This window comes from Alligator sinensis, unplaced genomic scaffold (genome assembly GCF_000455745.1).
Source record: "Alligator sinensis unplaced genomic scaffold, ASM45574v1 scaffold1115_1, whole genome shotgun sequence".
Classification (NCBI taxonomy): domain Eukaryota; kingdom Metazoa; phylum Chordata; order Crocodylia; family Alligatoridae; genus Alligator; species Alligator sinensis.
Window position 1 is genome coordinate 484028 of NW_005842317.1, and position 11766 is coordinate 495793.

Here is an 11766-nt window from a genome sequence, read left to right on the forward strand (position 1 = left end):
TTCACTACGTTTGAAGGGATACTACCAGGAAGATTAGATGCAAATTTTCTCTTTTTTTAAAGTCTGAACTGTAATTCTCCCATGACTCAACCAAACCCCAAATTTGGAGAAGGAATTCAAGAGAGAAACTTCAATTCCAGGACAATCATAAAAGTATCTAGCAGACCTTAACCTTCACAGTAGGATCTGTAGCAACAGGGGCCTTGGTGAAAAGTAGGGCAGTAACTTTAAGTGATTTGGCATATATATCTGTTCATTTTTCTGTGCAATTCATTTCTAAACAGCATTACTGAAACAGGATTTTAGATCAACAAGGTATGCCAAAGATACAAAACTAGGGGCTGAGGATGCAGGTTTGTAGCCTTGTTGGTCTAAGGACATAAGCAGACATGGTTCTTTGGGTGAATCTGATATCTTTTATTAGATCAACTTAAGTAGTTAGGGAAAAATTTCAATTTGAGACTGAGGATGACAGAACAAAACAATCAGCAGTGTCTTGGCATCACAAAGTGATTTCACCTAATCTGAAAGAATTAGCTGAAAATGCCTTAAGCTTTTTTTTTTTTTTTTTTTTGGGGGGGGGGGGGGGCAGATTTCACAATGTGAGAGACATCCCCTTTCTTCTTTCAACATGGCATTTGTCACTTCTGTGTCTTACTCTTGTCTTCACACGCTGGCGTGGGGTGCTTGGCTGAAACCCAATTTGGACAAAATTATTTACTAGCAGAGTTTTAGCACTGAGAACCGACACAACTGGCTTCAGCTACAATTTGAGGGTGCTGGTCAACAGTTACAGAGGCTTGAATCCTTGGAATCTTAGTGGACATCACTAGTAGAAGTAATACGTCTTTCATCTTTGCTTAACCTTGAGGTTCTACTAGTACCTCAGACAGACTTTTCCCACAATCACTCAATAATGGACCAGTGCAACAAGCCTTAACAGTCACCCTGACGTTTCAGTGCTGTCAAAACTGTAGATCAGCAGAAGCACATTACACCTGCACTCTCTCTTTCAAGTGCATTTCAAGCTATCACACTACACATTTTTAAGACTCAGTTATCCAAAGAACCATTTGTCAATTCATGCTCAAATCACAGTAGTTGTGATAGGCAGAGATGCCCCTGTTTCTCTGAATGCACTTACAGCATTAATGCAGCCAACACTGAGCATGGCTACAAAACACATGACCCATACTGGAAAAAAACATATTTATGGCAACCTACCACAAGGATAGATTAGCGTAGCCCACCTGTAGAGAATTATGGCAATGCCCACTGTGCGCAATCCCTTTAGTGTTGACACTTTTTCAAGTCATGGTGAACTATTACACTGACTACAGTTCAACCTCCTCCTCACATGCACAGCTGAGCTGCACCTCTTCTATTTCCAATGATTCCTGTTTCTTCACCAGCCTTAAATATGTGGCAACATTACCAAACTGGGCCCCAAACAGTTCACCCAGAATCCCTCGGTCTCCCCCTCTCTCAGCCTGTGACACCCAGATTAGTGTGACCCAGCTGTCCATGAGGTGGAACCTGACCAGGTCTGCCCTATGTCTCACCTGCATATACACTTTTAGAGCATCCCAGGACTCATGATAAGAACACCTAGTTCCTGTCATGAGTGGGGGAAGCTAATTACCACATGGATCCTTAGTGGGGGGCAGGTATCTGGAATACACGTACATACGGAGCTGTTGGGTCATCATGACTTGAAAACACTTGACTCTGCTGGGGCACAGAGATGAACAATACGCTAAGTCATGAGCCTTTTGGCTTTGGACTAATATTACACAGTTTGTACTATAGATAAGTAGGTACAAAAGTGCTGTTTAAAGGTGTGTTTATGCAATACATGTGCTACAACTTGCAACAATTTCAAAATAGGTAAACTGCATCAATTCTGGATGAACTAAGTCTATGGGTACCTGTAACAATTTGCCTATATGCAAATTACTAGATGCATTTATTTCAAGGTCATTGTTTTCAAGTTTGCTCCTCGTGTTTAGGAAGAGCAGGGTCTGATAGTAAAGGGCGGGGAAGGGACTGCAGGGGAAGAAGTTGGGGGGGGTCAAAGGGGCTCAGAGGGCAAAAGGCTCTCTTACCCCCCAGATTAAATTTTCCCTGCTGTAGCAGTGGGAAAGGAGCAAATTCAAGGCAAGCTTCCAATAATTAGATTCTATATCTGGAAAATTATAATAAATTATAATTTTTCCATATAGAGTCTAATTATCGGGGGGTTGTCTCATATTCAGGGTCATTTTATATTTGAATAAATATGGTAGGTCTCAATACCAGATAAACAACTCTTGACAGGAAATGGTTGCAGAGTATATTCCCCACATCCTAGAAAAAAATGGAAGTTTACATTTTTAAATAGTGCCAGATTATTACTGTTATTTTGTCTTACATGTGTGTACTAATTATATCAATCTGAGGTGAATATTATTGATAGTCTGAATCCCACAAAAGGTGGTTCTCTACTGGCCATATAGATATAAGAATCAGGAAGATGGCTAAAGAGGAAGCAGCTTACTAAAGAGCAACAGCTGACCAGTGGCCCCTCAAACTTTTGAGGTCCAAACTCAATGATGAATTGCTTGATTATGATACAGGTGGCTTACCATCAGTATCATGTGCGCGCCAGTTTCAGCAGAGATATTTTCATACTCCATTAGAAAATTCTTCATGCATTAGGGAAAGTTTGAACAAGACTTAACAATTTATCGTTTCCTATCAAAAATGATCCTTTCAATGACAACATTTTTTGCATTTCAACATTTCCAAGAAAGGGTTTGCATTTTAAAAACAACAACATTAAGACAACTAAACACCCAGAAAATGAGCCTGTTAACTTTTGGCGTTTCCATCCAGACATGGGGAACAATATTTCCTCAACTGCTTTTTAAAACAATCCTACTTCCCTATAAAATAAATCTATGTTAAAAGGCTCAGAAAACAGGTATCAGGAGAAACTGCTTCAGTTCAGTTCTCACTGAATTTTTTTTGATGAATCAGAATGATTCAGCAAAAGTACATTAATATACAGGCTAAAATATTCAAGGTTGAGTCATTTATGAGTTTATTATTAAAGCAGATTTGATTCAAAGCATAGACTTCCATGTCACAGGTTTTATATTTTCCAAGTTAAACGTATTTCAAAAGCATTTCTGTACCAGCATTTAACCAATACTGGTCCAGTTTCCAGGTTGAGGAAATTCAAGTATTGATACCACCTATATATAGTGCTATTTATCCTTTTATTATAGGTCACGCAGGTAAGAAGACTTGTATGTAAGAATGTCTGACTTGTCATTATCAGAACTCATTTTCAATAGATTAAAAAAAAAAAAACTTTTCAAAATTAAAATCATTAAGACTAAAAGTAGATTAGCAAAAAGACTCAGAGAGAAGCCAATGGATGGGAGGACAGTAACTGCTTGAATACACCCCTACCAATACCTAAAATGAACCCATTAATCTGGAGTCATTCTTTCACTGTCTAGTAAATATCAACACCACCTTCTAGAGGCAGGTCCACATAAGATAACAGCCTTTTGCTGTTATCAGCAACTTGTAGCTCCTGGGATGGAAGACTATTGATTAAATCTAAAGATCTCAAAAAAATCCCTACTTATGACCTATACTGTAGGAAGCAAGAGGCTTTCAGTAAGATTTCATACGATGGACAATGATTTTTCAATTTAAAATATTTTTTAAATCCTTGGAAAATGACATCTAATCAAACTACATTAAAAGAACCTCAAGGTTGCAAAGACAAGCACTCAAATTAAGAAAAGCCAGGTTAAGATTGCCTGTGCATCCTTATTTCATCTGCCTTGTGTGTACGTATTAGGATGTCATCTTTTAAGATGCCATCTTTAAACATACAGCATTTCAGCAAGACCCCTGTTTCCCAAACAGTGCACAGGACACACGATAAAGTCCTTATTCATTACTAAAGCATGATAAATAAGGGGTTGCTTGTAGGACAACCTCAGTTGTTGCAGAAGTTGGAAAGTATACTGAGACAGGAGCCTGTGGTGGGGGGAGAAGGAGGGGACAACAAGTGTCTTCTAGTTAGCACAACTGAATGCTGCTCCAAAACTGGATTCTATTTCTGCCACACGTGAAGCAAACAGTTCAGCAGAACACCACATTTTTCATAAGTGGCAACTGTATTAGTTATTCTCTGAGACCCTGATTACAGACACCAGGGGTCTGACTTGTAGAAGAGCTAAGTGCTCAGAGCTACCACCAAGGTTAATGAGAACTGAGTTTTGTACATAGAAGTCTGGTAAACTGTCAAGTACTCCAAAAAAATAAGTCAGGCCCCATGCTTCCCATACTGAACACCTAAAATTAGCCAACACTTTAAGATTTAATCTGTTCCTCTGATCCCCATGTGTAAAATGGGAATAAATATTGCTCCCTCACACCACAAGGGTATTGTGGAGATTAATTTTTTTTAAACGTTTTAAAGAACCAAAAGATAATGACAGCACCACAGAGAAGCCCTCGAGGGGATTAATAATTCTTTTATTCAGTGCAGGGTTTGGATGGTGTGCAGTAAATAAGGAATGGGGCCACACACTGAATGAGGAGGAGAAAAAGAAATATTGAATAGCTACCCATTCGGTGAGCACCGTCCATCTTGTGCACTGAATGAGGTAGTCCTGTGGAAAAAATAGTATGATTGTGTAATTACAGTCTGTTTTATAATGAATACATATGCATAATGCACGGATTATCTTAATTCTGGCATTTCCTAACTTTTGAGTGCTTGACTTTACAGATTTACATTCTTTTAACAGATTTTTGATGTAGTAATATTTAAGCAGCTATAAAAGTGTGTTAATGTCTTGACTCAACAGAAAGCCCTGTGTTCATATTTTTTAGTAAGTCACATAAGAACACATTTTTCAATGGAAAAAAGACACCAAATGCAACTTGGCTAATGTTCAGTGGTATTTGATAACCTTGAAAAAGAAAGTTTAAATTATGCTGTTTGCATAAAAAGACCAAGCAAGAAGTGATGTAAAAGCCAATGCACTTCCTCTCCTTTGTAAAAAAATTTAGTTATGTAACTGAAGTTTGGCATCTAAAAACCGTATTTGGACAATTAATGAAAACTAAGCTACCACAAACATCTATATTATGCTAAGGGAAAGTGCATCTACTCAGCCTCATCGATAAGTAAAGGCCACTTAATTTTAGGTGCAGATTAGGCACCTATGTTCCAAGAATTTGATCTGTATTCTCAGTACTTTTGACACTGCATGAAAAGGAGTTCTCAAAATGATTCTCATGATACTGTTTGTTGAGCTCACCCTCTTCCTCTTTAGTCTCTTTGTTACTTGTTGGGAAGCACACAGATACACAGGCATGTAGAATGTTACGATTTCCATCACATCTGTGGCTGAGGAATGTCTGCAGCATTTGTGGATTCTGATCCAAGACAACCGCTTGCTCAAGATTCATCAGGTATTGCCTGCAGGCCTCATAGTCGCATCGGAGAATATGCTGCATTAGGGTTTGTTTCTGTGCTCAGGAAAATACAGACAGGTGTTAATAAAATGACAAAAATATCAGACACAAGCACTTGCAGAAATGAAACTGCAGTTAAACTTAAAATGGTTCATTAATAACCAACACAGGAAATGCCAAGGGCAAACATATCAGAACTGCCTCATGTTATGAGCTCATTTATCTATTTTAACTGAATAATAAAAGGAAATTCAAGAAGGACATGCTGAAATAAAAATCACACATCTATCAAACCCACAAGAGTTTGATACTTGGCATCATAGTTAACTACTGCAATGGCCAAGAGAGATCATCTTTATCTCATGATTTTACATAACAGCAAAAAAGGAGGATTCAAGGACAGAGCAAGATATTTATTGGCTTTTACAGAGCTCTCTCTTAACAGCTAAGGGACAGGGGAGGTTGAAGCTGCCTGTAAGGCTCACCCCATATCTAAAAGACCTTTTGCTCCTCTACAATTGAGATCCAAACCCAGGCTAGTTGTAAAACGTCCTGATGACAGCATGGAAAATACAGCAAATACATGCAAATTTAGGTTCTACATTAACTGTATGAAGATAACAATTTAAGAGGACGTAACAAGCTATCTGGCATTGCAAGCACTGCACATTGCCAACGTATAAAGTATTGTTTAGAGTGACACAGGTACAAGTCCCTGCTTCAAGAATTTTAAAAGTTAGAGATTTATAAGAAATTATTTTTACAATTTCTCCCTCATCAGTTCCTGTCCTACTCTAAATTATAGGCAAACTGTAGTGCATTTACCATAAGCGTTAGAGCTGTGCTGTCCTAAGAAAGTAAATGTGTTCCAAATACAAAAGAAAAGGGAAGCATATAAATTGAATGCATGAATGAATATAATGTTTACATTTGCCACACCTACCCACAAACACAGAAAATTAGGGATGGAAGGGACCTCAACTAGTTCAACCCCCTGCTCAAAGCAGAAACATCCCCAACTTGATCATTCTGGCCAGCGCTTGTTGAGCCAGGCCTTAAAAACCTCCATGAATAGAAATTCCACCATTCTAGGTAACCTGTTCCAGTGCTCCACCACTCTCCTTGTGAGAAAGTTTTTTTCCTAATATCCAACCTAAACCTCCATTGCTGCAACCTGAGTCCATTTCTCTTTGTTCTGCCCTCTGCCACCACCAAGAACAGTTTAGCTCCATCCTCTTTGCAACCACCCTTCAGATAGTGTTTGTATGTTGTATGATGCAAACGGAATGATGTATGCTAGTAGCCTTTAACTATTTTGACTTTGGTACTAATCCCTAATCATTTTGAATTGTGAGTAACTTAATTTAAAAAAGCATAAGCTGGAGGCATTTTCAAAGACAAACAGTCTTCTGATTTACCAAATATATTTGTTTATACTTTTCACGTTTGTAGAAATGCAGGCAGTTTAAGTATTTCTTTAAAATAGCCAGAGTTTAATAGCTAAATCCCAAACTACTTTAAACTTTAAGCATTTTAAAAAGGTCCTAAGAATGCTACTTAGTAATGAAGCAAATACAAAACAGTACATTACCTCAACAGCCATAATTATAATAGCAGCTTTCTTTTTGATGGTAGAGTTAGCAGGAAGATTTGTTAAAGAATGAACACCCATTCCAAGACTACTGATAGGTGGAAGGTCCAGCCAATCAGGATCTCTTATTCCACCCATGCAATCTTTTGCCATTGGATAGATGGTACCATTTCCATCTCGAAGAATAATAGGAGACTCCTACAAAAAAAAAAAAAAAAAAAAAAACCTTAAAATTTAAAAACAAATTTTGTAAAGTATGTATTTTCAGTCATCATGTAATATGCTTTCCCTCCTAAAGACCTATTTCTACCAAGCTGCCAAGAGGAAACCTCGAAATCTGAAACCATTTGTTATTCCTCACTCCTATCTTTTAGCTTTATAACCATAGATTTTTCTAGAGGACATCTCCCCTCATTCCCTCTTCTTGAATGCCTGGAACATGCCAAGCATCTATATTATGGAGATATAGTAAAAATCCTTATTAAAATAAAACATGCATAGATCTTAGTAGGGGTATAGGCTGTATCCGTGTTTGTTTAAGGACATAGGCAGACAAGGTTCTTCGGGTAAAACTAGTATCTTTTATTAGACCAACTCAAATAATTGAAAAAAAATCTTCTTTCCAAGCTTTCCGGTATAAATACCCTTCATCAGGCTGAGGAAACATCTGCAGTTGGTGTGTGCTTTTCCTGGATGGGAAAGTTTTACCCGAAGAACCTTGTCTACCTAGATATTAATAGGACACCTGGACCTGATACCACTACACCTTCATGAGAAAACCCAACAAAAAACCCCATATAAAACAAACCTGAATTGACACAAATGTCAAATCTCCACATTTTCAGAGCTTATGCCAATGCATGCATCTTTAGATCCCATTGTGTATCTTTAGTAAAGCAGACAGTGAGTATAAAACAGATAACTGAAAATTATTTCTGCTACCTTATTCTAAACTCCTATGTGCTGCAAGACACAATGTTCATTTATCTTTATACTACAGACAAGACATCACCGGGGGTGCACTGATAAAAAGTGTTTGGGTCAATACCGATGGCCAATTATTAACAAGCCACATCAGCCGATACCAATTCGACCGCCGATACGCAGCTCTGCATCTTGGAGAGCAGCGTCCAGCTAGTAAGTCTGGGGGTGGGGGAGGTGGCAGTAATTGAAGCCCCCATGGTGAGGGAGGGAGTGAGGCTGGATCACTGGCAAATGCTGCCCAGCTGGGGCAGGGCAGGGGATGGAGCCACAAGTGGCTCATCCAGGGAAGAAGTGGCTCCCTCTGCTGCACACATCCCCAGAGGAGACATGGGGAGCACGTACCACCCAGATCTACATGCAGGGCGAGAGCGGGCTGCCGCTGCAGGCTAGGACAGCACTGGGCTCTTCCCAGTGGGGAGGCTAAGTTGGGGCTGTGCTGGGGCAGGGAACAGTGCTGGGAGAAGGGGCTGCAGGGTAGGCTAAAGCCACCCCAAAATTCCCCATAGCTCCCCCATCACCCTCCCCCCAGCACCGCCACCGTCACACACCCCAAGCACAGCCCTGGCCCACCCCCCTACCTGGAAGACTCTGGCTCTGCCCCACCCTGCAGAAGCATCCTGCCCTTGCTGTGCACACAGATCCAGGGGCACATGCCCTCCATGCCTCCCCCGGAAGCGTGCGCAGTGGTGGGAGCCACCCCCCGCAAACACACCCCTGTATAAGCTGCTCACAGCTCCATTCTGTGCTCCGCCCCAGCCCGGCTGGGCAATGCCGGCCTGCCCCACTCCCTCCCTCACTGTGGGGGCCCTCGATCTGCCCCCCACACATCCCTTCCCTCCCCTCTGCCCCAGACAGACTCTGCTCTCCAAGCTGCCAGGCTGGCTGCACACATGCTGTGGCTGCATGAATGCACACAGCATTTATTGGTGACATTTATAGGCCACATCAGCCAGAAAAAGCTGATTGCCAATAATGTCAATTTTCCTTTTATCTGTGCTGATACAATATGGACCGATGCATCAGTGCACCTCTAGGTGTCACCAAATCATAAACAGTGCAAAATCCACAGAAAAAATGTGAAACTGCTATATTCATCAGCTTTAGATAATAAACTGCACCGAGAAAGAATGAATAGACTGTCTTTAACTCCTAACGTTAAGGGCCCTGACAGATGTTACACTTATGATGCGATTAACTGGTTAATCGTGTTTTAAGTAGCGACCTGGTTACATGTTCAATCCAATTAATGGAGTGATAAAATAAGGGGTAAGGGATATGTCAGAACGTTATTACACAAAATGTGTTCTCAGCCTCCAGAGCCCTTCAAGGCTCCCATGTGCTCCAGAAGCTGGGATCCCCAATAGGCTGATGAGGTTAGATGAAAATATATTTTCCTCCGAAACAAAACTGAACACTGAAGCTTTCACTGAAACAGTTACTGTTTCCTCTAAAATGAAAACTTTGCAAGTTCTACCCTAAACTCAAAGTAGTCCAGGGTGAAACTAGTGATGCGATCTTCAGAAGTTTCCTAGTCTCCCATTTAAAAATCCACCTCTAGCAAACCTTAAAGAGATGCGCAGTATTAGCCCTGGAAGGACAACAACACTGCAAAGTTAAATTACTGAAATCTAACAAACAAACAAACCTGCCCAGCTGTAAAAATGGCAACACTTCTCTCATTCTGACCCAGGAAAGCAATGCTGCTGGTGGGGAAATTATTTTCCTGCTCAGCTTTTCCTGTAGCGAGGTCAAATATGCAATAGCGGACCCAGTTCCCAGTCTTGAGGACAGCATGAACTCCTTCAGAGGCAAATAAAGAAAATATTAAAACTTGTGGTACAAGCATACTTTAAACAAGTCCAAACTACTGCACCTCTACTGCAGTTAGTGTGGACAATTACACTTTTTTTTTTAATGCATTCTGCAAAAAGAGAAAAAATGCTTTTAAAGAGAAAGCGGGGGATATTTTGGAAGTGACTTACCTTTTGAATCAACGTTCACTGCTAGGATTTCTGTTTTTTCAGGAATACACAGCTTTTTAGGAGTCCTTTGGAAACAATCAGGAACTTTTGGAGTGCCGCCAGTCTTTACTACCTAAAAACATAGGTTAGATGTCAATAAATACATAGTGCAAAGAAAACATACTAACGTTTGAGGCTGGGTTTCCCTCCCCTTCTGCTCCACACAACATACCTGGAGCTCATCTATTCGGAGCAGTCTACAATCCTGGAGAAGAGAAGAAGGATCGGGATCTGAACCCGAGGTGCTCTGACAGTTTGCACTGCTGGATGTGCCTGGGAACTTCACAGCCACAAATGCCCCATCCACTTTTAGCACCTGTAAGCAGAAAACAACATATGCACCATCCACTTTTAGCACCTGTAAGCAGAAAACACTGACTATAAATGCAAAAAAGTTCTGAGAATTTGTATGTTGTAGCCATGTTGGTCTAAAGCCATAAGCAGACAAGGTTTTGGGGGTAAATGTCATATCTTGTATTAAACCAACTAAATAGTTGGGAAATTTTTTATTTGCAAGCTTTCAGGCATGAATACCCTTCTTCAGCCAAAGGGAGAATCTTCTAGTGTTGTGTTCTCCATGATAAAAGAGAAGCCAATTACGTTTTGAGAGGAAACTCAGAAATCATTAAAGGTTTGAAATTATTACTCTAAAAACTGAGGCTCCTGCTTATTAAGTGCAAGAGATTTAAGTACAGGTTAGATAAATATTTGTCTTTGATGAGATGGGGATAATCTTGTATTGAGCAGGGGGTTAGAGAAAGATGATCTTTTGTGGTCCCTTCTCTACTTCAAGGCTTGCTCAGTGCTCTAGGAAAAAGCAGCGGCAAGCTCTCATCAATACAATAGAGCAGCATATCTTCCTAAAGCAAATCTATACGCTTAAGTCGCTATTTTAAAAAAGTAAATTGCTCTTCATTCATTCCATAAGACAAAACACTGATAGAAACAAGAGAGCAGGGTCCTTTAAAGAAAGCTATTTTTAATATCGTGTCAAAAAAAACCCATGCACGAAAAGAAACAGGTCATTTAGAACTTATTTAGGAAAGCTGGGAAAGATCCCAGCTCAATAAGACATTAGAGAGACGGAAAAAGGGTGAGAGGTAAGCTTCTGAAATACAAATCACCAAGGTAGCTTTGTGACTGACAGCTCAATATTGGCTGTTATACATCAAAAAGTAAGAGTGAGCCCCTAATGATGAATCAAGTATCTCTGGATGTGTTGATCCTCATATACAGAAAGTCCCAAGGGTGTGACCATGGACCCATGGTAATCCACTGCCTTCACAGGGAAGAAAAGTGATCAACACAAGGTAGAGGCACAGCACATGAAAAGTCAGCCCGGAGCAGCTGTCTTACACACTCCCCTCCCCGTCTCGTGTACCTTGATTACAGGTGCAGGATTTAGAGATAGCAAGGAGCTGGGCAGTCCCATGGAGTGCAAAGTGTTGGGGGAATGTTAGTGTCAGTGGAGTTTGCTGCTGCTCAGGGACTCAACTTTTTTTTTTTTTTTTTTTTTTGCTGCTGAAGCCCATGTCCAGAAGGCAAAAAACCTCCTAAATTCAGCAGCAAAAAATAGTCAGCCCAACCCCCCCCCCACCAAGAACAAGCTCCACTACTGCTCTGTAAAACTGATTCCCAGAATGCTTTGCACTCTATGAAACACCTGCTGTTAAGGGGTGGGGC

At 40.4% G+C, this 11766-nt stretch overlaps 1 protein-coding gene across 1 annotated transcript in view; it reads right to left on the reverse strand.

The window, feature by feature from the left end:
* Positions 1-11766, reverse strand: part of UBR5 (ubiquitin protein ligase E3 component n-recognin 5) — a 140873-nt gene that overhangs the window by 51250 nt on the left and 77857 nt on the right. Inside the window, exons 17-21 of the mRNA XM_025209929.1 lie at positions 10256-10399; positions 10045-10156; positions 9708-9862; positions 7079-7276; positions 5331-5541 (exon numbers count right to left, since the gene is read on the reverse strand). Of these exons, the coding sequence (XP_025065714.1) occupies positions 5331-5541; positions 7079-7276; positions 9708-9862; positions 10045-10156; positions 10256-10399 (820 nt within the window). The remainder of the gene's footprint in view (positions 1-5330; positions 5542-7078; positions 7277-9707; positions 9863-10044; positions 10157-10255; positions 10400-11766) is intronic.